Source organism: Lonchura striata, chromosome 25 (assembly GCF_050655825.1).
Source record: "Lonchura striata isolate lonStrDom1 chromosome 25, ASM5065582v1, whole genome shotgun sequence".
NCBI lineage: Eukaryota > Metazoa > Chordata > Aves > Passeriformes > Estrildidae > Lonchura > Lonchura striata.
Genome location: NC_140727.1, coordinates 1,799,394 through 1,826,034, shown reverse-complemented (window position 1 = coordinate 1,826,034; position 26,641 = coordinate 1,799,394). Strand labels below are relative to the sequence as shown.

At 66.3% G+C, this 26,641-nt stretch overlaps 4 protein-coding genes across 7 annotated transcripts; 3 read left to right on the top strand and 1 right to left on the bottom strand.

The window, feature by feature from the left end:
* Nucleotides 1-99: 99 nt before the first annotated feature.
* LOC110471547 (lysosomal acid glucosylceramidase) lies at nt 100-4,202 on the top strand. The gene is made up of 11 exons (XM_031506909.2): nt 100-131; nt 1,022-1,163; nt 1,289-1,480; nt 1,552-1,698; nt 1,823-1,956; nt 2,191-2,363; nt 2,463-2,700; nt 2,780-3,004; nt 3,117-3,280; nt 3,358-3,483; nt 3,566-4,202. The coding sequence occupies exons 2-11, from the start codon at nt 1,097-1,099 to the stop codon at nt 3,672-3,674; spliced, it is 1,575 nt and encodes a 524-aa protein (XP_031362769.2). The 5' UTR covers nt 100-131; nt 1,022-1,096; the 3' UTR covers nt 3,675-4,202.
* A 985-nt stretch (nt 4,203-5,187) lies between these two features.
* MTX1 (metaxin 1) lies at nt 5,188-8,428 on the bottom strand. The gene is made up of 8 exons (XM_021532178.2): nt 8,321-8,428; nt 8,166-8,235; nt 7,110-7,189; nt 6,887-6,979; nt 6,419-6,601; nt 6,099-6,175; nt 5,695-5,849; nt 5,188-5,570 (listed from the first exon to the last, which is right to left on the bottom strand). Exons 1-8 carry the CDS (start codon nt 8,399-8,401, stop codon nt 5,344-5,346), a joined length of 966 nt encoding a protein of 321 aa, XP_021387853.2. The 5' UTR covers nt 8,402-8,428; the 3' UTR covers nt 5,188-5,343.
* A 1,601-nt stretch (nt 8,429-10,029) lies between these two features.
* On the top strand, nt 10,030-18,015 carry THBS3 (thrombospondin 3). 3 transcript variants are annotated; one of them, XM_021532184.3, is made up of 23 exons: nt 10,031-10,182; nt 10,848-11,054; nt 11,186-11,442; nt 11,532-11,634; nt 11,854-11,880; nt 12,147-12,229; nt 12,325-12,376; nt 12,459-12,607; nt 12,724-12,864; nt 13,035-13,112; nt 13,195-13,347; nt 13,448-13,558; nt 13,641-13,748; nt 13,955-14,114; nt 14,205-14,323; nt 14,422-14,474; nt 14,611-14,804; nt 14,879-15,057; nt 15,162-15,210; nt 15,370-15,566; nt 15,644-15,816; nt 16,635-16,774; nt 16,928-18,015. In XM_021532184.3, the coding sequence occupies exons 1-23, from the start codon at nt 10,104-10,106 to the stop codon at nt 16,984-16,986; spliced, it is 2,871 nt and encodes a 956-aa protein (XP_021387859.2). In that variant the 5' UTR covers nt 10,031-10,103; the 3' UTR covers nt 16,987-18,015. The 3 variants fall into 3 exon arrangements, with proteins under 3 accessions (XP_085416679.1, XP_085416678.1, XP_021387859.2); XM_085560553.1 differs by having other exon boundaries at nt 10,030-10,182; nt 13,955-14,323; XM_085560552.1 differs by having other exon boundaries at nt 10,030-10,182; nt 13,955-14,323; nt 15,162-15,566.
* Nucleotides 18,016-21,005: 2,990 nt separating this feature from the next.
* MUC1 (mucin 1, cell surface associated) lies at nt 21,006-26,454 on the top strand. Of its 2 annotated transcripts, none has more exons than XM_085560579.1 (7): nt 21,006-21,239; nt 21,946-22,535; nt 22,986-23,059; nt 23,163-23,305; nt 23,555-23,673; nt 23,765-23,911; nt 25,939-26,004. In XM_085560579.1, exons 1-7 carry the CDS (start codon nt 21,197-21,199, stop codon nt 25,987-25,989), a joined length of 1,167 nt encoding a protein of 388 aa, XP_085416705.1. In that variant the 5' UTR covers nt 21,006-21,196; the 3' UTR covers nt 25,990-26,004. The 2 variants fall into 2 exon arrangements, with proteins under 2 accessions (XP_085416705.1, XP_085416704.1); XM_085560578.1 differs by lacking the exon at nt 25,939-26,004 and adding an exon at nt 26,019-26,454 and having other exon boundaries at nt 21,008-21,239.
* Nucleotides 26,455-26,641: the final 187 nt, after the last annotated feature.

The window sequence follows — 26,641 nt, the reverse complement described above, 5'->3', positions numbered from 1 at the left end:
AACACGGAGTCCCATGAGCTGTCCCGTTCCAAACTCACCTTTCCTGCTTCGCCGGACGCGTCCCCTCCCACCAGGCACAGCCGGGACACGGGACCTGCCACAGAGAGCAGCAGGAGCTGGTTTGGCAGCAGGTGAGTCCCCTGGCTCCGAGGTGGCTTCAGCAGGTGGGAATGGGGAGAGAGACGGGGATAAGGATGGGCATGGGACAGCCCTGGGCAACAGGACCGTGCTGAGGCCGTGCCCTGGCCGAGCTGGGCATCGTTCCCTGGCAGGGAGTGGGAGGCAATGGAGGTGGGACCACTGCCTGGCCCCACTCCACATCCCACAGCAGCTTGGGGAGCAACAGGAGGGCACCATCCCACCCTGGCAGAGGTCCCCAGGTGTCCTCAGCCTGGCACCAGGGTGCCGAGGCTTGGAGGTGGCTCCTTCTGTGCTCTCCTTGCCCAGCACCACGGGAAGGACAGGACAGGGTGTGAAAACATGCAAGAACGGGGGAATGTGGGGCTCTCCATGCCAGGGGCTTGAGCCCCAGACCACTCTGGCTGGACAAGCCTCAGCCTCCAGGCATATGGGATTGGGAATGTGGAGCTGTTTGCTGCTAGCCATGGCTCGGGGGGCACTGGGGATGCATGGGGTGATGCAGGACGGCATGGCACGGCGTGGCACGGCATGGCACAGCCGTGAGGAGGGAGAAGGAGTGGGAGGGAGTCGATGGGAGTGAACCGGGTTGCTGGGTACAGCCAGCGTGGGCAGCTGAGAGCAGCAGGCTGGTGGGGTGGCTCACACCTGGGGGATGCCCACACCTGGGGGATGCCCACACCTGGGGGATGCCCACACCTGGGGGGCTGCACCCCCAGCTGGGTCAGACCAGAACTATTGGTGGACTCTGGAGGGGTGGGAGGGAAGGCGGGTGCAGGGCTGGAGCGGTGGGCAGAGGGCAGCACAGGCTTAGCCCAGGCAGGGGGGTGATGCTGGGGCTCTCCCTGCCCCGTGTCTGTGTCCCTGTGTGTGGCTGGGTCAGGCTGAGAAGCTCTGGGTGCTGAGACCTTGCCCCGCTCCCGGCGAGTCCATCGGCATCGTCTGAGCCGCTGCAGCCATGGGGCCAGGCTGTGCCAGTGTCCTGGGCTGGCTCCTGCTGGCACAGGCGGCCCTGCAGGCCACAGGTAGGTGCTGGCACGTGTCCCTGGGCTCTGGAGGGTGGCACATTTGGAGTCTGTCACGGCTCGAAGGGATGAGCCGGGCTCCTACCACAGCCCTTGCTGCCTACCCACTCTTTCCTCCGCTGCAGGCGGCCGTCCCTGTGACGCCAAGGATTTTGGGCACGGCTCGGTGGTCTGTGCCTGCAGTGCCACGTACTGCGACACGCTGGACCCGCTGGTCCTGCCGGCCCCCGGCTCCTACGTCAGGTACGAGAGCAGCAAGGCCGGCAAGCGGCTGGAGCGGAGCGAGGGGAAGTTCCAGCACAACGCCAAGAGCCCAGGTACCCCCGCGGGCTGCGAGAGGAGGGCCCGTCCCCCCCGGCAGCGGCGGTGACGCCGCGCGTCCCCACAGATTTCCACCTCACCCTGGACACAGCGCAGAGGTACCAGAAGGTGAAGGGCTTTGGTGGCTCCATCACCGACGCGGCCGCCATCAACATCCAGTCCCTGTCCAAGGGTGCCCAGAAGAATCTGCTGCGCTCCTACTTCTCCGAGGAAGGTGAGGCCAGGCAGGCAGAGCTGGGGTAGAGCTGGGGTCTGCCTGGCTTTGTTCTGAGGGGCTGGGGGATCTGGACCCCCAAATGCAACTGGAGGATGGCCATCAGCACCTGCCCCGTCCTCAGGCATTGAGTACAACCTGGTGCGTGTGCCCATGGCCAGCACGGACTTCTCTGTCCGCCTGTACACCTACGCTGACGCCGAGGGTGACTTCGAGCTGAGGCACTTCAACCTGACCGAGGAGGACACGCGCATGAAGGTGAGTCCTGCAGGAAGGGCCTGAGGGACTGGGGATGGGATGGGATGGGATGGGATGGGATGGGATGGGATGGGATGGGATGGGATGGGATGGGATGGGATGGGATGGGATGGGATGGGATGGGGAAAGGGAGCACCTTCCCACTTCTGGGGAGGGAGGTGACACCTCCTGCTGCCTGCACAGCCAGCACTGGGACAGACCCAGAGATCTCTGTGCCGTCCCCCTTCTCCCTAGATCCCCATCCTCCAAGCAGCCCAGGCAGTGGCCAAGCGGCCGCTGTCGCTCTATGCCAGCCCTTGGACCTCCCCGGTGTGGATGAAGACGAACGGAGCAATGACAGGGAGGGGAACCCTGAAGGGCAACCCAGGGGACAAGTACCACCGGGCCTGGGCCAAGTACTTTATCCGGTGAGGTGCCACGGGAGTGCGGCGTGTGCCGGGGATGCCACACCTGGAGCTGGGGCTGGCACAGGTGTGACAGGTGTGTCACCTCCTACCCCACACCAGCTTCCTGGATGAATACGCCAAGCACAACCTGACCTTCTGGGCAGTGACAGCAGGGAACGAGCCCACGGCTGGTGAGATCATCTTCTACCCCTTCCAGTGCCTGGGCTTCTCCCCTGAGCACCAGCGGGACTTCATCGCCCAGGACCTGGGCCCGGCGCTGGCCAACAGCTCCCACCGCCACGTCCAGCTCATCATCCTGGACGACCAGAGGGTGATGCTGCCCTACTGGGCCGAGGTGGTGAGTGCCCACAGCAGCTCTCCTGGCCTCACAGCAGATCTCCCAGCCCTGGGCGCTGCTGACCCTTTCCTCCTGCCAGGTTCTCAAAGACCCTGTGGCTGCCAGCTACATCAGCGGCATCGGCATCCACTGGTACCTGGATTTTCTGGCACCCATCGACCTGACGCTCTCCATCACCCATCACCTCTTCCCAGACTATTTCCTCCTCTCCACGGAGGCCTCCACAGGCTCCTACTTCTGGGAGCCCAGGGTGGTCCTGGGTGGCTGGGACCGCGGGAGCAAGTACAGCCACAGCATTCTGTCGGTAGGGCCGGGTGGGAGCCATGGCCACCTAAAACGATTTACAACAGCCACACTGGCCACCCTGGCCAGCCCCTGGCCCCACCTGCGGCTCAGCGCCACCCCCTTCTCCACAGAACCTCAACAACTACGTGACAGGCTGGACCGACTGGAACCTGGCCCTGGACATGGAGGGAGGCCCCAACTGGAGCAAGAACTACGTGGACAGCCCCGTCATTGTGGACAGCAGCAAGGATGTCTTCTACAAGCAGCCCATGTTCTACCACCTGGGCCACTTCAGGTGTGTCAGGGCCACGGGCTGCTGGCTCCAGGTACCACGGCCTAAGTGCCACGCTCTGACCCTGCTTGTCCCCACAGCAAGTTCATCCCCGAGGGCTCCCAGCGTGTGGGACTGGCCGTCTCCAAGAAGTGCCGCCGCTGTGACCTGGAGCACTCGGCTTTCCTGCGCCCCGACGGCGCCGTTGTCCTGGTGGTCCTGAACCGGTGAGTGGCTCGGTTCTGATCCCTGCTGAAAGGCCCCACCGGCCCCACTGAGCCCCCCCATCCCCTCTCGCTTTCCACACAGCTCCGCCACGGACGTGTCCTTCGGGATCTCCGACCCGCACGTCGGCTTCATCGAGGCCGTGGCTCCCAGCGACTCCATCCAGACGTTCCTCTGGAAGCAGCCAGCCTAGCGTGGCAGAGGAGCGAGGTGCCAGCACCAGGAGCACGGTGCTGGTGGCAGCTTGGAGAGGTGACTCCAATGGGGTCGGGGCTGCAGCACAGCCCCTGCAGCCCCCTGTGCCCCAGGGGACCTGTTTGACCCCAGGGCTGCAACGCCTGTGCTTTTCTAGATGTTTCATAAAATAAACAGGTTTTCTACGAACTTTCCTGAACCCCTGACCTCCCCTTGGTGCCAGCTCAGTGGGCAGGACTATGCCAGGGCCCAGAGGAGGCAGATTTGAGGCCCCATGGGTGCCATCCCTCCTCTGCCCAGGTTCTTGAGGCATCCCACCGGGCTGGGGATGCAGGGGGCTGTCACCCTAAGGGGGTGGCATCGCTCTGCTGTCCATCCCCAGGCAGGGAAGGGCCCAAAGCTGCAGTCAGGACTTAGAGCAGATCTCTGGCGTCAGCAGCTCCAGCTTCTCCCTGGCCAGAGCAGGCGGCTGTGCTTTCTCCTGCTGGAGCAGCCACCAGCCCCTCCAGCTAATGGGAAGCGGGAGCGTGGGGCACATAGTTCCTGCGTGACGTTAGAGGGGAGCGTGCTGGGGGGGTGTGGGGGGGATTGCACTGAGTCATCCCCCTCCCAGTGGGGCCCCTCGAACTGGGCCAGTATGGGGGAGGCTCTGCAGCTGGCCCAGCACCCTGGCTCTGCTCCAGCCCAGTGTGGGGGCCCCTGGCCACCGCACCCGGCTGCGGGGCTCGTGTCCAGGAGCGCAGCCTGGGGACACTCAGCCACCGCAGCAGCAGCAGCAGCAGCAGCAGCAGCAGCAGCAGCAGCAGCAGGGCTGGGATGCCGCAGGCGGTGGCAGCCGGCGGCCGAACAAGCGAGGGCTGTGTGCCGGCCTGGCCGCACGCCGCCTTTCCATCTGTGCGCGCTCCTAAACCGGCAAGGGCAGCGCAGCCAAACACCGGCTCCAACCCCGCGCCGGTGTCCCGGGGGTCCGCGGGGGCGGCCGGAGCCCCGCGGAGCGCCCGGGCGATGCGCTCGCAGCCGTGCCAGCCGCAGGAGCTGCCGGCGCTGGCAGGAGCGCTGGAATGCGAGCAGCTGTCAGCGCCGGAGGGATCCCGGCTGCTGGAGCGGGGCTCCGGCTGTCCCGCTGGCAGCGGGGAGCGCTCCCGGGCCGGGGACGTGTCCTGACGAGCAGCCCCGGCTGCCCTTGGCTCTGCTTGCGTGTCTCGGCTCTGCTGCCGGGCTGGCAGCGGCGCGGAGGGGAGGTGCCAGCCCAGCAGAGCTGCCTGCAGGGCTGCAACGTGGGAATGATGCAGGGGAGATGTGGGGCTCGGCCCCACAGCTGCTGGAGAAGGGACAGGGGACGCGGCTCAGGTGCCACAGATGCTTTTAGGTCCCTGCTCTGGGACCCCAAGCTGCAGTGAGGGGCAGAGCTATAGGCAGGACACACTGGTGCCTGCTGCAAAACTCCAGCCTGGGCAACTGGGGAAACTGGGAAGGGCCTTGAGGGTGCTGGGAGCATGAAAGGGAGCAGGTGGAGAGAGGGAGGTTTATTGGTGTGGCAGGGACGCTCCCACGGAGCGGGCTGTGGTTCCTGGTGGGACACGGAGCGGAGCAGGGCTGCTGCCACGCTCCCAGGGTAAAAACAGTCAGTTCCAGGGGCTGTGGAGGAGCAGCCTCGCAGATCTTCCTCACTCCTCCTCCTCCTCTTCCTCCTCCTCCAGGGTGACGGGCTGCCGGCCGGCCGGCCCCACGCTGCCGCGCTGGATGGAGACGATGCCGCTGAGGAAGGCGTAGCCCAGCATGGCCACCAGCCCCACCAGCACTGACAGCAGCTGCTTGCGCCGTTTGTGGGGGTCCTCCTCTGCCTCGCTGCCATCTGTGCCTGCAGCCCGAGGGACACCGGTCAGGGGCTCACCTGGAGGGGCAGAGCAGGGACGTGGGTGGGAAGGGTGACCCTGAGACCGAACCTCACCTGGGGATGCACCTGGGGGGGACAGGTCACCCCCAGCCCGCAGGGTGAGGCTGGGGACGGCTCTCACCTCCGTCCCAGGGGAAGTAAAGGCTGAGGATAGAGGTGCAGTAGTTGCACAGGTTCTGCAGGGACTTGAGGTGCTGCTGCAGCTTCCCGTTGGGCAGCTTCGCCTTCAGGAGCGGCGCCAGGCGGCTGAAGACCAAGGCGTCGAGGGAGGCCGGCCTGGGGCACAGAGAGCCGTGCCTGGGCCACTGTCCCCACCCAAAGCCACCCTGACCCACCAGGCACCTCCAGCCCCAGCACCCCCGGGGACCCCACGTGGCTCCCCCTCCTTTGGGACAGCGCCCTGTCCCCTGTGAGCCTGTTCCACCCCCAGAGCAGCTGCAGCTTCCCTGCAGACTACAGGGCCTCAGCCCTGCTGGGTGTAGGGGGCTCTCAGGCCCCTTCTCCTCTCCCCCTCTGGCCACTTACGAGTCTCCAAAGAAAAACTTCTGGGAGCCGAGGCGCTGGGAGAGGAGTGTCAGGCATTCCCGAGCTTCCCGGTAGAGCTGCAGGAGGAGGACAGAGGGTTGTCACCTGCCCAGGTACCATCACAGTGCTCAGGGGAGCAGGAGGAAGGAACCCAAACCCCAGCTGGGCTTTTTTCAGAATCAATCTGAAAGGTGCAAAACTTATTTCTGGGCTAAACAGACAAATGGGGATACGAGCATCATGAAGTCACACCAGGACAGCCTCACAGGGATTTCCTGGACACTGCTGAGGACCCACTGTGGCCAGACCCCATATCTCACCTCCTTCTCCAGCTTCTCCTCATCCTCCATGTAGTCATCCCCCCAGATGAGCTGCAGCCGCTCCAGGTGCCGCTTGTGCATGGCGTTGGGCAGGAAGAAGTTGAGGGGGAAGGGGATGGTCTCCGCGTACCACTTCCACGTGTGCTCCACGTAGTTCTTGGCGTCCACCCAGAAGGTGTGGATCTGCAGTGGAGAACAATCCACAGCCTGGCCACCCCCTGGCAGGGCTGCTGGCACACCAGAGCCCCTGCCTGCCACAGCCACCCTGGAGACCATCAGGGGCTGCAGGAGCATTGGGGTCAAGGGCAGACCCCACCCCGGGCTGCACAACCCACTGGTGCCACCCCACAAACCCCCATCCCTGCCATGCCCGGCTCCCACGATGGTGCTGCTGGCAGTGCTCTGCTGGCAGCTGGGCACACACTGGCACAGCTCCCCATCCTCGGCGAGCCCCCCCCCGAGCCTCACCAGCACTGGCAGCAGCTTCTCCTCCAGCAGGGACACGAAGGCTAGCGTGTCCGCGCTCTGCGTGGCCGACAGGTCGTAGTCAGCGTTGTACTTCTGCAAAGCAAACGCCACTTTGATGCCACGGGATGCCCCAAATCCCACCCGTGGGTGACACAACACAGTTCCCTCCTCCCCGAGGGGCTCCTGCAGAGCAGGGCAGGGGGTGCCCCAAGCCCCTGTGTACCTGTTTCCTGAGGTGTGTGATGATCTGCTGAGGTTTGGAGATGATGCCCTCGTCCCGCGTCCTCAGCGCGGGCAGGTGCCCTGCGGGCAGGGGGAGTGAGTGGGGGCTGCAGTCACCGTGCCCTGGGCAGGTGAGGGGTGCAGGGGGCTGCAACGGGGTGTGGACCCCCACGCCTGGATGAGGGGCACGAGGCAGTGTAGGGGTGTGAGGTGAGGTGCAGGAGAGGGGGTAAAAACTGTGTGATGGGAAATGGGGAATGCACCAGGACAAGGGGGGGAGTGGGGATGGGTGATGCACAGGGGGGTGCAATGGGACACGGGCACGAGGGGGCAGCAGGACAAGAGGGGGTGTGATGGGACAGGGACAGTGATGAGAAGATGGGGCTGGGATGGGATAGAGGGGAGTGCAGTGGTGGGGGGATGCGAGACAAGGGGGTACAATAAGATGAGAGGGGGCAGTCAGGGGCACACGACATGAGGGGTGCTATGGGGTGGGAGGGTGTGATGGGGCAAGGGGTGTAATGAGATGGTAATGGGGGTAAGGGGACAGGGGGTGTGACAAGATGGTTACAGGGGTAAGGGGACAGGGGGTGTGATGAGGTGGTGGTAACAGGACAGGGGGTGTGATGGGATGGTAATGGGGGTAACAGGACAGGGGGTGTGATGAGGTGGTGGTAATGGGACAGGGGGTGTGATGGGATGGTAACGGGGTAAGGGGACAGGGGGTGTGATGAGATGGTAACAGGGGAAACGGGACAGGGGGTATGATGAGATGGTAACGGGGTAAGGGGACAGGGGGTGTGATGAGGTTCAGGGGGACGCACTGGGGTAGGATGGTGCCAGTGGGGAGGAGAGAGCACAGGGCAAGAGAGGTGCAGTGGGATAAGAGGGTGCAACAGGGCAGGGGGTCCAGTGGTGAGGGACAAGATGGGCTGGGACGCTGTTATGGGGTCTGGGGGGCAACACGTGGAGGGTGCAGTAGCGGCAAGTGGGGACAAGGGGATCACGGGGTGGGGGCTCCCGGTGGTGGTGCCGGTGTCCTCGGCGGGGCCCTTACCGGAGGGGCTCCTCCAGGGGCTGGTGACCCGGTGCACCTTCAGCGGCGCCCCCGTGAACCGCGCGTAGGTCTGCGGGAGGGAGGGAGGGAGGGATAGAGCGGGGCTCTGCCCGCGGGACCCCGGCCCGGCCCCGCCGCCGCACCCCGCCGCTCACCAGCACCGCCAGGCAGTCGGGGTCCACCGAGGGCAGCCCCCAGCCCCCTGCCCAGCAGAACAGCTCCATGGGCGCCGCCATCTTCCGCCGACCCGGAACCGGACGGGCGGCCCCGCCCGCCCCGGCCGCGGGGCGGCACCGAGCGGGGGCTCCGCGGTGCGGCGGAGCCCGGGGAGGCGGCGGGGTCCTCGGGGCAGAGCCCGCGTCCGGCCCCGCACGGCTCAGCTCAGCTCAGCGGCACGGTGCCCGGCCCCGCACAGCTGAGCCCTGCCGTGCTCACAGTCCCGCCGTGCCTCGCACCGTGCTCACGGCCCTGCTGTGCCCCGCACCGCACCGACCCGCCGTGCCCCGCACCGTGCTCACAGTCCTGCCGTGCCCCGCACCGTGCTCCCGGCCCCGCCGTGCCCCGCACCGCACCGACCCGCCGTGCCCCGCACCGTGCTCACAGCCCCGCCGTGCCCCGCACCGTGCTCACAGTCCTGCCGTGCCCCGCACAGCTCAGCCCTGCCGTGCCCCGCACCGTGCTCACAGCCCTGCCGTGCCCCGCACCGTGCTCACAGTCCTGCCGTGCCCCGCACCGTGCTCACAGCCCTGCCGTGCCCCGCACCGTGCTCACAGTCCTGCTGTGCCCCGCACCGTGCTCACAGTCCTGCCGTGCCCCGCACCGTGCTCCCGGCCCCGCCGTGTCCCGCACCGCACCGACCTGCCGTGCCCCGCACCGTGCTCACAGTCCTGCCGTGCCCCGCACCGTGCTCACAGTCCTGCTGTGCCCCGCACCGTGCTCCCGGCCCCGCCGTGCCCCGCACCGTGCTCCCGGCCCTGCCGTGCCCCGCACCGTGCTCACAGTCCTGCCGTGTCCCGCATCTCTCTGCATCGCCCCGCATCTCTCAGCTCCACGCTGCTCAGTCCTGCTTAGCCCCGCATCTCCCCGCATGGCCCCACACCGCCTCGCACGGCTCAGCTCCATACTGCTCGCGCTTCTCGGTCCCGCACCGCACAGTCCCGCCGCGCCCCGCATCTCCCCGCGTGTGCCCACCCTGCTCAGCCCAGCTCCGCACTGCTCACCCTGCTCGGCCCCGCACCCCCCCGCAGCTCTCCACGGACAGCGGCCGGGCCGGGAGCCCGCTGGCAGCGGCGGAAGGAAAACGCCCCGTGTGCGGCTCGGGACCACCCCCCTCCATCGCCCGCACCCCCTGGTTACGCGGGATCGCTGGCGCGGAGCCGCACCGGGGGCGCGGGGCTGGGGCAGCCCCGGGGCCGGGCTCGGCCCGTTGTTATGGCACCGGGGGAAACAGCTGTAAACACGGCCGGGACGCCGCGGGCCGCCCGCCCGCCTTGGCCGGAGCTCCGCGGGAGCGGCTCAGCGGCCCGAGCATCCCCCGGCGGTACGGAGCGGCCCCGGGGCTCTGCCGGCCCGTGGGGCACGCCCGAACAAGCGACCCCACGGCCGGTCCCGCTCTACCGGGCCGGGATTTTCCGGCGCTGCTGGGGCGACCCCAGCAGCCCGCCCCGCCTGACCTCCCGGTGAACCGGCGCTGTGAACGGGGGCTGTCCCGGGGCCGGCAGTGCCCGGGCATCCCCGAAGCCCCGGGCCCAGTGCGCCGCGCCGGCACGGTGCCCCGCTCCGGGGCCGGAGCCGCGGTCGGTGGCCCGCCGGTGTCCCCGGGATGCGCCCGGTGATTGACGGCTCTTTGTTTCCTCCTCGCCGGCCCCGCCGGCCCCTCCCCCGTGCGCCACCCCGCCCCGCCGCGCTCCGCTCCGCACCGGCGGCACCGGCGGCACCATGGGGGCACCGGGGAGCCCCGCGCTGCTGGCGCTGCTCCTGCTGGGCGCCGCCGCCGCGGCGCGTCAGGAGCTGCAAGGTACCGGAGGGGCTCGGGGCGGCGGCGGGGCGGCCCCGAAGGGCTGCGGGACGGGCGACACTCGGGGGTCGGCGGCGGCAGACCCCGTCCCACGGCCGCTGACAGCGGCTCTGCCCGCCCCGGGGGAGCTGGGCGGCGGGCGGCGGGGACGCTGGAACGTTCACACCGCGGCGCTCGGTGGCCGCCGGTCCGATGCTGGCTCGGGGCCGCGGGAGAGAGCGGCGGCGGGGCTGACCCCGGTCTGCTCGGTGCGTCTGCATGGAACAACCCGTGCGGTTGTCCGCGCTCTCCGCTCAGCGCCCCGAGCCGGTGCCGGGACTCGGACCGTCCCTCCGAGGTGTCCCGGTAAGGACACCCCTTACCGGGGCTGGCCCGCGGGGAGCTCCGCGGAACGGGATGCAGGGAAGCCCCAAGAACGGGCCGGGACTCTGCCGGTCCCGCCGGTGCGGGGGCTCCGCGGGTCCCGCTCGGAGGAGCGGCCGGTCCTGGAGCGCCATCGCGCGGGGGCGGCCCCGGAGCCCCCGGGGCTTCTCTGTTCCCCCCAGAACCCGGCGGTCCCGGGACGCCCCCGGCCCACCCCCGCTCTGACCGCACCGGGGATCCCCGCTGTCACCGAAGCTGCAGCTGCCGGTGCAGCGGCGACCCCCGGTGCTCGTGTCCCGCAGTCATCGACCTGCTGCTGGTGAGCGAGGCTCGGCAGATGGCCAGCGTGGCCCACAAGATCCGCATGGAGCTTCTGACTGTCAACGACGTGTACCTCCTGTCCACCTTCCGCCTGCCCCCCAAGCAGGGCGGGACCCTCTTCGGCCTCTACTCCAAGAAGGACAACACCCGATGGCTGGAGGTCTCTGTCGTGGGGAAGATTAACAAAGGTGGGTGGGGATGGACTCCGAGAGAGGGACGGGACTGAGTTCCTGCAGGGAAGAGCAGTGGGCACACGCCGGTGCCAGGGTGCTGCCAGTGCTGGTGGGGGAGCTGACGGCCCCTTCCCGCTGCCCTGCAGTCCTGGTGAGGTACCTGCGGGAGGACAACAAGGTGCACTCGGTCAACCTGCAGCACGCGCAGGTGGCGGACGGGCAGAGCCACTCTGTCATCGTGCGCCTGAGCGGGCTGCGCAGGGACACGCTGAGCGTGGAGCTCTACGTCGACTGCAAGCAGATGGACTCCAGCGTGGGGCTGCCTGAGCTCTCCGAGATCCCCCTGGCCGAGGTGGAGTCCATCGAGGTGCGCACGGGGCTGAAGGCCTACCAGAGGATGCAGGTGAGAGCCGGGGGGATGGAGAGTGGCCAATGCACCCTCGGGGATGGGCAGAGCCCCCCGCGCTGACTGCATCTCCCCACGTACATCAGGGGTTTGTGGAGTCGATGAAGCTGATCCTGGGAGGGTCCATGAGCCGTGTAGGGGCCCTGAGTGAGTGCCCTTTCCAAGGAGACGAGTCCATTCACAGTGCAGGTAATGGCTTGGGGGGCTTTTGGGGTCATGTGTGTGGGCTGTGGCACAAGGGGGTGGGGGTGACAGCACAGAGGGATGTTCTGGTCTCTCCTGGCCCAGTGTCCCCACACAGGTGGGAGCTACAGTGCTGCACGTGTGCTGACCAGGAGTGACCACGCGAGGTGATGCTGCTGGGGTGTGACAGCAGCATTTGGTAATGTCCCATCTCTCTCCTTGCAGTGACGAGCGTGCTGGCCTCCATCCTGGGTAAGTCCCTGCTCTGCTTCCCTCGTTGCCTGGCGTGAGGCGTTTGGGGCTCCACGGAGGCAGCAATCCCTGCCCAGCCTGTCCCCGTGCCCCATGTGGGATCAGAGGGTGTGGGGTGTGCTACAGGAGAAGGGGTTCTGTGTGAGCGCAGGCTGCCAGGTGCCTCATCCTCCTAGCTCAGTGCCAATGGGCAGAGCAGTCCTGGCCCACAGCCCCGCGAGGCTTTGTCTGTGCTGGGATTGACCTTTCCTTTCTGCTGCTGGCAGGTGAGCAGACCAAGGCACTGGTCACGCAGCTGACCCTCTTCAACCAGCTCCTGACCGACTTGCGGGAAGACATTAGGGACCAGGTGGGGCTGAGGGGGTACTGACACTCCCTGGGCTGGATTTTCCTGGAGCACAGCGCCAGCACCCTCCTGATGCTCCACGCTCTGCTGCCTTGCAGGTGAAGGAGATGTCCCTGATCCGCAACACCATCATGGAGTGCCAGGTCTGCGGTGAGTGCTGGCGAGGCTCTGCTCCCACCTCGGGGGGCAAAGGGCCACCTTGATTCCCCTGCCTCTCCTCTCCTCTCCTCAGGCTTCCATGAGCACCGCTCCCGCTGCAACCCCAATCCCTGCTTCAGCGGCGTGGACTGCATGGAGACGTACGAGTACCCCGGGTACCGCTGCGGGCCCTGCCCGCCGGGGCTGGAGGGCAACGGAACACACTGCGCTGACATCGAGGAGGTGGGCACGGTCCGGGGGGCATCAGCAGAGGATGATTCCTCTGGTGAGGCCCTGGAGCAGCCTGGGCCAGCAGCAGATGCCCGAGGATGACGGCTGTGTCCCTCCCGGCATTGCAGTGTGCCCACGCCAACCCCTGCTTCCCCGGCTCCAAGTGCATCAACACAGCCCCCGGGTTCCGCTGCGAGCCCTGCCCCCGTGGCTATCGAGGCAACACCGTGTCTGGCGTGGGGGTGGACTATGCCAAGGCCAGCAAGCAGGTGAGTGCAGTGCCAGGGGACTGGGCCAGGTCCCTGTGGCATCTCTGGAGTGCGGGACAGCGTGGAAAATGCAGTGCCTGCGGAGGAGGACAGCGTCCTGGGGGCAGGAGTGGGCAGAGCCACCCGCAGGGAAAGGCTCCGGGTGAGCATTTCTCCCACCCTGCTCACAGGTTTGCACAGATATCGATGAATGCAACGATGGGAACAACGGGGGCTGCGACCCCAACTCCGTCTGCACCAACACGGTGGTGAGCAGCGCTGTCCCGCTCCCTCCCTCGCTCCCGGGGCCGCTCAGCTCCCCTCATCCCACCCCTGCCCTCTCTCCCCCAGGGCTCCTACAAGTGCGGGCCCTGCAAGTCGGGCTTTGTGGGCAACCAAACGTCCGGCTGCATCCCACAGAGGTCCTGCAGCACTGCCACCTCCAACCCCTGCGACGTCAACGGCTTCTGCCTGTTTGAGAGGAACGGCGAGATCTCCTGCGCAGTGAGCGGGGGACAGGGGCAGGAGGAGGGTATGGGGGTACAGCATGGCAGCATTGGTCCTGCCCCAATGATTTCCAGCCCCTGATCTCTTCTTTATTCAGTGCAACGTGGGCTGGGCTGGCAATGGCAACGTGTGTGGGCCAGACACAGACCTGGATGGGTACCCGGACGAGCCCCTGCCCTGCATCGACAACAACAAGCACTGCAAGCAGGTGGGCTCCTGCAGGGGGGCACAGCAGGGCTGTGGTCCAGACCTCATCTCCTCCCTGTCCCTAATTCTGGCTGTGCCTGCAGGACAACTGCCGCCTGACGCCCAATTCCGGGCAGGAGGATGCTGACAACGACGGCATTGGGGACCAGTGTGATGACGACGCTGATGGTGATGGTGTCAAGAATGTGGAGGTGGCTGTGCTGGATGGGGTGGTTCTAGGAGGGTTTCTCGTTTTGGCTCTGAGTCCCTCAAGATGCTTCTCCTGAGGAGCAGCAGGCTGGTGGTTTGGGAATGCTCTCAAGGTGCTGGAGATCCTTTCTGCCCCGATCACCGGGGGACTGTCACCTCTTGTCTGCCCACCACCACAGTGCCAACATCCCCGTCCTCTTCTCCACAGGACAACTGCCGGCTCTTCCCCAACAAGGACCAGCAGAACTCGGACACTGACTCCTTCGGGGACGCCTGTGACAACTGCCCCAACGTGCCCAACAATGACCAGCGGGACACGGACAGCAACGGCGAGGGTGATGCTTGTGACAATGACATCGACGGGGACGGTGAGCCGCTCTCGGGCTGGCCTGGCTGTGCCGGGGAGGGGGTGTCTCACCGGGGTGGGGGAGGGCATCCACTCAGCACTCTCCTTGCAGGGATACCCAACATGCTGGATAACTGCCCCAAGGTGCCCAACCCTCTGCAGACTGATCGGGACGAGGACGGTGTTGGGGACGCCTGTGACAGTTGCCCTGAAATGAGCAACCCCACTCAGGTATGGCTGGGGCCAGGCTGGGCCCGGGACGATTGGGGTCTGGCCTCCCCCTCCTCGCCCCAGGATGTCCACTGAACTAGGGCTCCGCTCTCCTCCAGACAGATATGGACAGTGACCTGGTAGGAGACATCTGTGACACCAACGAGGACAGGTGTGGATAGCGGGGTGACCTCCCAGTTGTGTCCCGGCGGGCAGAACTGGGCTCCTGGGGCCTGTCAGGAGGGACAATGGGGTCTTTGGGGAGATCTCCAGTTTTGTCATCGCTCTGACCTCGTTCTTGCTCCCAGCGATGGGGATGGGCATCAGGACACCAAGGACAACTGCGCTGAGATCCCCAACAGCTCCCAGCTGGACTCGGACAACGATGGGCTGGGGGACGACTGTGACAATGACGATGACAACGATGGCATCCCCGACTACGTGGCACCTGGCCCAGACAACTGCCGCCTCATCCCCAACCCCAACCAGAAAGACTCAGACGGTGAGCGTGGGGTGGGCAGAGGGAGGCAGAGCCGCGTGGGCTCAGCCCAGCCCTGACTGCGCTCGTGTCCCCAGGGAACGGCGTGGGTGACGTCTGCGAGGAGGACTTCGACAACGACACGGTGGTGGACCAGCTGGACGTGTGCCCCGAGAGCGCCGAGGTGACGCTGACCGACTTCCGCGCCTACCAGACCGTCATCCTCGACCCCGAGGGGGACGCCCAGATCGACCCCAACTGGGTGGTGCTCAACCAGGTGTGGGTGCTGCGCCCCGTGTTTCTGGGGGCTGCAGGGTGGGAGCCCAGGGGATTGGGAGGCGGCCAGAAGCGGATGCCCCTCACCCAGCTGTCCTCCCACAGGGCATGGAGATCGTGCAGACCATGAACAGTGACCCGGGTTTGGCTGTGGGTAAGATATGTTCACCCACCCACAGGCTCTGGGGGCATCTACTCCCACTGTGCAGGGGAGTAAGAGCAGGTTCTGTGCCCCACAGATTGGGGATGGAGGGCGGGTGGGCTGGGAGTCCTGTGGGGAGAGAGGGCTCCCCACAGCGTTTCCTGCCTGTAGGTTACACAGCCTTCAACGGGGTAGACTTTGAGGGCACCTTCCACGTCAACACCATCACCGACGACGACTACGCCGGCTTCATCTTCAGCTACCAGGACAGCGCCAGCTTCTATGTGGTGATGTGGAAGCAGACGGAGCAGACATACTGGCAGGCCACTCCCTTCCGTGCCGTGGCCGAGCCAGGGCTGCAGCTCAAGGTGGGTGGCGACCCCACCCACGGGCTGGCTCAGACCCCCCTGCTCAGCTCCCCCCTGAAGCCCCCATGCACCTGCAGGCAGTGAAGTCCTCGACGGGCCCTGGGGAGCACCTGCGCAACGCGCTGTGGCACACGGGCCACACGCCCGACCACGTCCGCCTGCTCTGGAAGGACCCCCGGAACGTGGGCTGGAGGGACAAGACGTCCTACCGCTGGCAGCTGGCACACAGGCCCCAGGTGGGCTACATCAGGTAAGCAGGGGGGCAGGGGGGCTGCCCACCGGGGTGGGGGCTGCGCTCCCCACGGTGCAGCCCCAGTGGGACCACAGCAGCGCGGGGGTGGTGAGTGGTGAGAAGCAAGCCCAGAGTGACCCGGCCCTTGTGATAACCAAGGATTCTGCCCTGCAGAAGCACCTCAGGGGGTAGCAGGATGTCCATGAGGAGGCCTCGTGCCTCCCGGGACCACCCTAGTGAGGGGATGCCGGCCGTGCGGGGGATGCAGCCCCGCGGGACCACCGCAGTGTGGGGATACCGGCCGTGGGAAGCAGCCAGCCCCGTGAGACCACCGCAGTGGGGAGATTTCGGGCGTGGCGGGGGCTTCTGCCCGGTGGGACCGCAGCCGCGTTTCTCCTTTAAGGCTCCCGCCGGGGCGGCCGCGGCGGGGGGGCTCCGCCGCCGGGCCCTCCGCCCCCCGGGCCCCCGGGGCCATTGTCCCGTCGCCATGGCGACCCCGCCGGCGCCTTTCACATGCAAAGCGCCCGACAAAAGCGGCGGGGCCGGGCCGGGGGCGGCGCGGGGGGCTTCAGCCCGGCCACGGCGGGGGGCCCCGGCCCGAGGATCCAGCCGGTCCGGTGCCCCCGGCCCGAGGATCCCGCAGGGTGCGCCGGTTTCCTCCCGGCGCTACCGTCCCCCGGTCGGGATGCCCGGCGCTACCGTCTCCCGGTCGGGATGCCCGGCGGCCGGTGCTGGTCGTGGGGGGGTCCCAGTAGGATCCCGCTGTTGGCCCCGGTCGGGTACCGGCGGGGTCCCGGGGAGGGCTCGCTGACCGGTCGGGCCCCGTTCCCCCGCAGGGTCCGTCTGTACGAGGGCCCGCAGCTGGTGGCCGACTCCGGTGTGATCATCGACACCACGATGCGCGGGGGCCGGCTGGGGGTCTTCTGCTTCTCCCAGGAGAACATCATCTGGTCCAACCTGCAGTACCGCTGCAACGGTGAGCAGGGCCCCCCGGGACCCCCGCACCGGCCCGGCGGCCGGCCGAGCATCCCCTCGCTCGCCCCTCGGCGGGCTCAGTCCCGGGCCGGGGGCTTTACCGGGGCTCGCTGCCCCCGCCGGCTCCTGACGCCCCCCGCGCTGCTCCCCACAGACACGATCCCTGCCGACTTCGAGCCCTTCCGCCGGTTCCTGCTGGAGGGACGCGAGTGACCGCGCCCGGCACGGGCCTCCCCCGCCGGCGGCACCGGTGGCGCTCCGGGCTCTCGCCACCGGCGGCACCCGGGGGCGCACCGGGCCCCGCCGCTCCTCCCGGCCGGGCCCCGTTCCCGGCCCCCCGCGGACTTTGCACTGCCAGTACCGGGGCCCCGCAGTGCCGGGGCTCCCGCCACGCCTGCCCCGGGCGCTCCGGTCCTTGCCCCACGCCTGGCCATAAAGTTTTGAGTGTTTTCTAACCCTGCGCGCCCGGTCCCTGGGGGTTCCCGCTGGCCCGGGAGGGCCGTGGGTCCCCCCCCCCGTGCTCGCGGCTCCGTCCCGCGCCGTCCTCCCGGTGGTCGCGGGGTTGGGTCAGCGCCCGGCCGGTCCCACAGGCGCAGCCCGCGGCGGCGGGAGGCCGGGACGAGTGCAATATTGGTGGGCGAGAGCACAACACTGCACCGCATCCCGGCCCTCCCGCCGCCCCGGAGGGAGCGGAGCCGCCGCCGCCGCCCGGGCCGCTCCGTGGGAACTGCGCGGCGCGCACCGCGGCTCGGCGGCAGGGACCGGTCGCCACGGCGACGGCTGTCCCGGCAACGCGGCGGAATGTGCCCCCAACCCCCCCCACCCCATCCCGCCCGCCCCGGAGCGCGCGGCTCCGGCACCGGCCCGGCCCCCCCGCCCCGCGGCGGCGGCGGCGGCGACAATGGGCGCGGCGGCACCGGGCCCCTCTTAAAAGGGCAACGCGGGGGTGCCCTCCGGTGTTGGGACCGGGACCGCGGCTGGGGCCTGTGCCCGTCCCCGAGGCCGCGGCGGGAGCGCAGCCGGCTCTCCCCGGGAGTACCGGGACAGGTGAAATCAGCGCTGGCTGCTGAGCGCCTCCTCCCGCGGGGAAACGCGGTTCCCGTTCCTGTTCCGGTCCTTCTTCTGCTCCCTCTCCGATCCCGGTCCAGCACCGTTCCCGACGCCGCTCCTGCTCCCTCTCCCGCTCCCGTTTCGCTCCAGTATCGGTCTCACTCCCGCTCTGCATTACTGCAGTCGATTCCCGATTCCGCTCCCGGTTTCTTTCCAGCAGCGTTCCCGCTCTCGCTCCAATCCCAGTCCCTGTCACGCTCCTGGTCTCACTCCAGTAGAGGTCCCGTTCCCCCTCCCGGTCCCGGTTCTGGTCCCGGTCCCGGTCCCGGTGCGCGGCGGGAGCGTCGTGCGGGGCGGTGCCCGCCAGGGGGCGCCGCAGGTTCGGGCGGGGCGGGGACGGGGCGGGCTGGGACCCCCGGGCACGGACAGGGCGGACACGGGGATTTACCGGGCACGGACAGGGCGGACACAGGGATTTACCGGGCACGGACAGGGCGGACACGGGGATTTACCGGGCACGGACAGGGCGGACACGGGGATTTACCGGGCACGGACAGGGCGGACACGGGGATTTACCGGGCACGGACAGGGTGGGCACAGGGATTTACCGGGCACGGACAGCATGGGCACAGGGGAAACACCGGGCACGGACAGGGTGGGCACAGGGATTTACCGGGCACGGACAGGGCGGACACAGGGATTTACCGGGCACGGACAGGGTGGGCACAGGGATTTACCGGGCATGGACGGGCTGAACACAAGGATTTACCGGGCACGGACAGGCTTGGCACAGGGGAAACACCGGGCATGGACAGGGTGGGCACAGGGATTTACCAGGCACGGACAGGGCGGACACAGGGATTTACCGGGCACGGACAGGGCGGACACAGGGATTTACCGGGCACGGACAGGCTGGACACAAGGATTTACCGGGCACGGACAGCATGGGCACAGGGGAAACACCGGGCACGGACAGGACGGACACGGGGATTTACCGGGCACGGACGGGCTGGACACAAGGATTTACCGGGCACGGACAGCATGGGCACAGGGGAAACACGGGGCATGGACAGGGTGGGCACAAGGATTTACCGGGCATGGACAGGGTGGGCACAGGGGAAACACCGGGCATGGACAGGGCGGGCACAGGGGAAACACTGGGCATGGACAGGGTGGGCACAGAGGAAACACCGGGCATGGACAGGCTGGACACAAGGATTTACCGGGCTTGGACACGGTGAGCACAGGGGAACACCGGGCACGGACAGGGTGGGCACAAGGATTTACTGGGCACGGACAGGCTGGACACAGGGGAAACACCAGGCACAGACAGGGTGGGCACAGAGGAAACACCGGGCACGGACAGGGCGGATGCAGGGATCTCACCGGGCACCATGGGAACCCACTGGGCATGGACAGGGTGGGCACATGGAACCCACTGGACATGGACAGGGTGGGCACATGGAACCCACTGGACATGGACAGGGTGGGCACATGAACCCACTGGGCATGGACAGGGTGGGCACCCCACTGGGCATGGACAGGGTGGGCACATGGCCTCTCTCCCAGGGCTGGTGGGTGACCGCAGTTGCTGGGACCCCCTCAGCCCCCCCCTCGTGGGGAGGCTCAGAGCAAAGCCCCCCGAGCTGAGCAGGGTGGGGGATTCGGGCTGGAGCAGAGGGCAGCAGGGCTCAGCAGCACTGCGTGGGGAGAGCCATTCCCCTGGTGAGGTGTAGAAAATTGCTGCATCTCCAGGACGGTTTGGCTGAATTGAAGCAAGAGATCTCTGAAGTTTGCTCTTGGAGAATGAGGTTTTTTGGGGATGCAGAAGGGTCCTGCCTCGTGCTCCAAGCATGTGGCAGGGTTTGAGAGGGTGGGGAAGGAGAGACAAAAGGATGCTCAAGGAGATAGGAAGATCCAAGAGAGGGGAGGGAGTTCCAAGAGAGGGGAGGGAGTTCCAAGAGACTGCGTGGCCCCTCGAAGCCCCCTTTTCAAGGAGCTTCAAGGTGGGTTGGAACAAGGCTCGGGCCAATGGGGTGCCTGTAACCCCACTGATGTTTTAGGGGAGGGAATACAGGTGTGGGGTGAGCCGTACATCTTTTGGGGGGTGAGATGGAACAGTCTTCCTGACCCCAGGACCCATCCGTAGGCAGGGGCGTTGTCCGGCTAGCTGGGAGAACTGTTCTCATCCTGGCTGGGTTATTTATGGATAATCCTATTTATCTATCTTCCGCAACAGTGAGGCCTTTTGGGAAGGAAATGTTTGCCCAGAGCTGCTGCCCGCACGTGGCCGGCCTTGCCGAGGCTGTGGCCACCGTGGGGGGAGCAGGGCGCTGCTGGGTCCCGTTGCTGAGCTGACACCCAGGGCATCCACCCTCAGCCTCAGTGCCCAGGCCCCCCTCTCTGCTCCCCTTCTCAGCACCACCTCAGGACCCTTTGGAGTGACAGCGGTGGCACTTTGGCTTCGCGTGAGGCTGGCCAGGAGCCGAGCGTGGGGACCGCGACCTCCCCAGGGACTGGGATCCTCACAGGAATCAGCACCCTCCTGAGAGATTGGGGCTCTCAGGAATTCCTGCAGGGCAGGGGCAGAGTGGGACCACGGTAGCTTTTGATGCCCGTCCGTGCCAGGAGCACAAGTCACCTGCGCCCAGGCACGGGCGGTGCCCGTCACCTCTGGGGTGGGGCATTGACACCCAGCACTGGCATCACCCGTGTCCTGGGACGGGGCTTTGTGCCTGCTAGGGGGGCCCTGGCACCCGGAGGGAGGTTCCTGGGAGGTACTGGGGTGTCGTGGGGCCCTGGGCTGTACCTGCGTAAGCGTTTCGGGGGGGTCACCGGTGTTTATTTGGGCGAGGCGATGCCCAGCCGGTAATGATTAACCCTGGGCTGAGCAGAGGACGAGGCCCCTCCTGCACCAGGGGACTCCGTGCCCACCCCGTGCCCCCCACCAGGCTCTGGAGCCCGTGGCTCATCCCAGGCAGATGCTGCTCCCACCCCTTCCCCGGGATGCCCGGCTACCTTCGCGCCCCGTGCCCCCGCCCGCGGCTCTCTGCCCGTGGCACCGGTTCGCTGCCGGCGGCGCCTCCCCGAGCCAGGGAAGCGCGACAGACCCAGCTTGGGGGGGCTGATGCCGCGGGGGCCCCGTGGGCACGGTGGCACCCCTGTGCCAAGCGGGGCAGAACGACCCCCCCTGCCCGCAGCCGGGCGGGGCGGGGCCGCCCCACCTGCCCCAGGTGCTCCATAAAGCTCCGGCCGCTGCCGCGCTGCCAGTTCCGGATCCCTGCTGGACCGAGGCGTGTGCCAGCCACCGGCTAACGGGAGAGCAGCCGCTGCTGAGCCCCAGGAGGCGCCGGGACCCCCGGACAAGCCCCACATGGCGTTCCCCGTCTTGCTGCTGCTGCTGGTGGTGGGCACAGGTGAGGGGCTGGGGGCAGGGAGAGAGGAACGGGATCCCTTTCAAAGCGGGCACCGGGGGATCCTGGACCCGCTGGCATCCTGGCAGCAGCGCCGTTGTCACCTGTCCCGTTCTGGCTGTGGGGTGCAGCGCCCCGGCTGTGCCCAGGAAAGCTGGCACCCGGGGGCTCAGAGCGCGGCCCCTCTGCCGCGTCCGAAGGGCTCGGCCGAGGGCCGGGCTGTGCCGGGAGCAGCCGGAGCAGGCTGTGCCCGGGGCTTGCGGGCTGGAATGCAGGTGTGTCCCGGTGAGCAGCCGGACCCCGGGCTCTCCTCCAGTGCTGCCTGCAGCACCCGCTGGGAACTTGCCCGGGAGCTGCCTGTACTGGCCCCCAGCCAGTCTGGAGGGCACAGGGGCAGCCCAGCCTGTCCCCCACAGCAAGGGGGGCTTTGTTGGGTGGCATGCCTGAGCCCCCCGCATGTCAGGGACGCCCCAGGGTCTGCAGTGCTGGGTGTGGCACCGGTGTCAGTGCCCAGCCAGCTCCACCTGGACCCTCGGTGGTGCCACAAGTACCCAGCCGTGGGGTGTTGCTGGTGGGGTTAGCCTCGTGGGCAACCGGCTCTTGGTTCCTGGGGGTTGTGGTGCTTCCCACAGCGTCCAGCTGATGAGCTGTTTTGGGTGAAACCTTCCCTAACTGGGCTGCAGCCATTGACTCCCAGGGTTTCCTCCAGGTGCCACGACCACCGAGACAACCATGGAGATGGAAACTACCGAAACGACCACCGTGGAGATGACCACGGAAACCACCAGCACCACCTGGCTGCCAAATATATACCCCAAAAGCACACGGGGCAGCCGGCCCCAAACCTCCGTCGTCCCCTATGCCACCGCATTCCCTGGCACAAACACCACGAACTTCCAGTTTGGCAACCGCTCCACGTCCAACGGCACCGTGGTGCCCGTCCACAGCAGCCCAGCCATCCCCCATGCCAATGCCACCTCCAACAGCAGCAGCTGGGTGCCCCACTTTGGCACCAACGGCAGCTCTGCCACCCCCACCACCACGCACTTTGGCAGCGCCAAAGGCAACGGCAGCACCAGCGCTCAGGTCTTTCCCACCCAGATAACGTCCGAGGGCAGCACGGCTCCTGGGCAGACCCCCACCCGGGGTGGTCCCAACCCCAGCAAAACCCCAGCTGGCGTCCAGCTGCTCGTCCGTGTCCCGCTGTCCTTCCGCATCATCAACAGGAGCTTCAACGAGAGCCTGCGAGACCCGGCATCGGAGGAGTACAGGAGCCTGAGCCGCACTGTCCTGGCCATGGTGAGTCCCAGCCCCACCAGCAGAGACCCTGGGCTGGCTGGGAAGGATCCCCCTCACCCTGGGGCAGAGATTTGGGGCCATGATGGGAAGGAGCCCCCTCACCTTGGGGCAGATGTGCTGGGAAGGAGCCCCCTCACCCTGGGGCAGATGTACTGGGAAGGAGCCCCCTCACCTTGGGGCAGATGTGCTGGGAAGGAGCCCTCTCACCTTGGGGCAGAGATTTGGGGCTCTGCTGGGAAGGAGCCCCCTCACCCTGGGACAGAGATTTGGGGCCGTGCTGGGAAGGAGCCCCCTCACCCTGGGGCAGATGTGCTGGGAAGGAGCCCCCTCACCTCGTGGCTTTCCGTGGAAGCACCTGGAGCATCCGTTCTGCCAGTTCTGCATGGAGACAGGAAAGGGGGGTGCCTGTGTCCGTGGGGAGGTGGCCGTGACCTCAGTGCTTCCTTCCAGTTCGAACACGTCTTCGGCTGCGCGGGCTGCATGGGCACGCAGACCTACACCGGGTGCAGCGAGCTGCGCTACAGGTGAGCAGCAGCAGCGCCAGCAGGGCTGCTGTCCTGCAGTGTACCCCCCCGGTTTGTAGCTCCTCAGGGGGCAATCCGGGTGCTGATGCCTCCTCCCGTGCAGCCAAGGCTCGGTGGAGGTCCAGTCCACCCTCGTGTTTGGGAACGGAAGCGATGCCGTCACTCCCGACGCTGCCGAGCGGCGCCTGAGGAAGAGCCTGGACCAGAATGGCTTCATCATGGGCCTGCAGCTGGACAGCATCCAGAGTGAGAGGCTGGGAGGGAGGGGATGGAGCCTGGGCGAAGCCTGGGGGGCTCCAGAAGCATTGCCCTGTCCTGGTGGAGGCAGGGGGCTGCTTGGTGCTGTGATGGGCTTGGGGATGCAGAGGGTGGGGCCAGCACAGTTTGCAGCGCCTGTGCCAGGCAGGAGGGCTCAGACCCCGGTGTCCCATCCCAGGGATCTCTCAGGGCTCTGTGGTTCTGCCTCTGGTGCAGACACAGCTCTGCTCCTTTCAGGCTCCGCAGCAGTGACGTCCCCAGCTCCAGCGCCCGTGATCCCGGACTGGGCCATTGCTCTGTTGGTCCTGGTCAGCATCCTGCTGCTGTTCACCATGTTCACCTGCCTCCTGCTGATGGTGAGGCCCCATCCCCGCCCCAATCCTCACCTGCATTCTGCTGCTCGCTGCCCTGGCACCGGCCGAGCTCTGAGCCCTCTCTCTCCCCAAGTCCACGTGCACCTGCCGCCGGAAAAGCCGCGGGAAGCTGGACCTGCTGAGCCAGAAGGACTCCTACCACCCCATGGCCGAATACCTGCAGTACCAGAGCCACGGGCGCTACGTGTCCCCCAGCAGCAAACCCAACCCCTACAGCCAGGTGAGAGCGCGGGGCTCCCCGGAGGGCAGGGCAGGTGACAGACAGAGATGGCAGGGCAGGACACGGGTGTGCGGGGACACAGCCTCAGGATACGTCAGGGAAGGTTTAGGTTGGATATTAGGAAAGAAATGTCACTGAAAGAATAATAAAATACCGCAGTTGTCTTCCCAGGGAGGTGGTGGAATCACCATCTCTGGATGTGTTTAAAAAAAGACTGGACTTGGCATTTGGTGCTATAGTCCAGTGGTGTTAGGGCACAGGTTGGACTTGATGATCTTAAAGGTCTCTTCCAACCTCTTTATTTTGAGATTCTGTGGTTCTGAGATTCTGAGATTCTGAGATTCTGGGATTCTGTGATTCCATGATTCTGAGATTCTGAGATTCTGGGATTCAGTGATTCCGCGATTCCGCGATTCTGAGATTCTGTGATTCTGTGATTCTGAGATTCTGGGATTCTGTGATTCTGGGATTCTGAGATTCAGTGATTCTGGGATTCTGAGATTCTGGGATTCAGTGATTCTGGGATTCTGAGATTCTGAGATTCAGTGATTCCACGATTCTGAGATTCTGTGATTCTGTGATTCTGAGATTCTGGGATTCCGCGATTCTGTGATTCTGAGATTCTGGGATTCTGGGATTCTTTTATTCTGCAATTCTGTGATTCTGCGATTCCGCGATTCTGCGATTCTGTGTTTCCGGGATTCTGTGATTCTGAGATTCTGAGATTCTGTGATTCCACGATTCCGCAATTCTGTGGTTCTGTGATTCTGAGATTCTGAGATTCTGAGATTCTGAGATTCTGAGATTCCACGATTCCACAATTCTGTGATTATGTGATTCTGTGGTTCTGTGATTCTGCGATTCTGCAATTCTGGGATTCTGTGATTCCGGGATTCCGCGATTCTGGGATTCTGGGAGCTCGTCACCTCGCCGGGAGGTGTGCCTAACATTCACGCCTGGCTGGAGCAGCCTGGGAGCGGCTCCGGGGAGCTCCCGCGACCTTGGGCAGCCGCTGCCGGTGCCCCATCCCTGCGGCACCGGGGGGCTCGCTGCCTGCCCACCCTGCTCGGCTGTGCCCCACCCAGACCCTCGGGTCTCCTGCTGCCGCGGGTGGGGAGCTTGGGGCGCTGATGTGGGGGCTGAGGAGGCGATTCCCGCGGCCAGCATCCCTCATCCCGCAGCAGCAGCTCCGAAACGAGCTGGAGCTGCTGCCTGGAGGTGCAAAAGGCTCTCCAAGGCGATGTGGGGTGCGGGGGGCCCCGTCCGCCTGTGCCCTGCACTCCCCCCACGCGGGGCTGTGGGCGGGGGCCGTGTCCAGCTGCTCTGGCTCCCTTCGAGCAGCTCACCCTGAGCAAATACCAGGGGCCTGGGTAAATATTTACCTTCGCACTCGCCAGGCCGGCTTATCGCTCGGGAACACAGCCGGGGCCACCGCTGCTCCTCCTTGCCATGGGAAGTGGGGGCTGGGGGCGTCCGTGGGTGCCCGTGGTTGGGGGCAGCAGCCCCACCACGGTGGGAGGATGTAGGGAAGGCTGGGCTCCAGGACGGTTTTGATGGATGGAGACGAGAGATCTCTGAAGCTGCTCTTGGGATATCAGGTTTATTTGGGATGGTGAAAGGTCTCGCTTGGAGCGTGGTAAGGCCTGAGGGAATGGAGGACAGGAGAGAAAAGAGGATGCTCCAGGAGAGGGGGGAGGTTCTAAGAGGGGGGAAGTTCCAAGAGAGGGGAAGATACAAGAGAAAGGAAGTTCTAAGAGAGCATCTGGCCCCTCAGAGACCCCTTGTCAGGGGGCTTCAAGGTGGGCTGGAACAAGACTTGGGCCAACGGGGTCACAGACGCCTGATGCTTCAGGGGAGGGTTACAGGTGTGGGATGAACATTTTGGGGGTTGAGGTTGAGCAGTCCATTTGATTTTTGGACCTATCTGTAGGTAAGGGCATTGTCCAACCAATATGGGGGATTGTTTTCATCCTGGCTGTACTATTGTGAATCTTCTGCCAGGCAATCATATTTATTCTTGCCCATAGTGGCCGTGGAGAGGGTGCAGGTCTTCCTGTGCTGCCTCAGCCAAATCCTGACACCCCCCCTCATCTTTCCTGCCCCGAAGGTGGCCGGCGGCAGCACCACGAGGGCCGGCACCTTCACCTACACCAACCCCGCCGCCGGCTCCGACAACCTCTGAAGGGCGAGCAGGGAAGGAGGGCGGCTGCCCAGGGAGCAGCAGCGGCCCCCGGGCGCATCCCCCGGTGCTGCTCGGCCGTGGGCAGCGGGAGCCCGATGGTTTCTGGAGCAGCCGGATTCGTGCACGTGCCAGAAGTGGATGGACGAAGATCGGCGGCGGGAGGGAGGGTCCCGCACGCCCCACGGTCCCCGCACTCGCTTGGCTTTGCAACCCTGCTGCGTGCCGGGGCGGGTGGAGGGCTGGGCTGGTGCTCCCCCCTGCTCTTTTCGTGGTGTTGTTTTCTATAAATATCTCCATTTGCGGGGTGGCAGGTCCTCGGCTGGGGTGTATTTATCGCGGTTAAAATAAAAGGATGGGGGCAGCCATGTGGCCCCTGCTGTGGTGTGCCAGGGGGGCTTCTCTGGGGTGGTGAATCCCCCCGACGTGGCTGTCACCCACCTAGGTGGCCTCGGCTTGGGTGGTGGCTCTTGTTTCCCATTCCAAGCAGTCCTGGCGGTGTCACTGCGTCCCTGGTGCCCGCACGCCTCTGGATGTGACACATCCTGCCA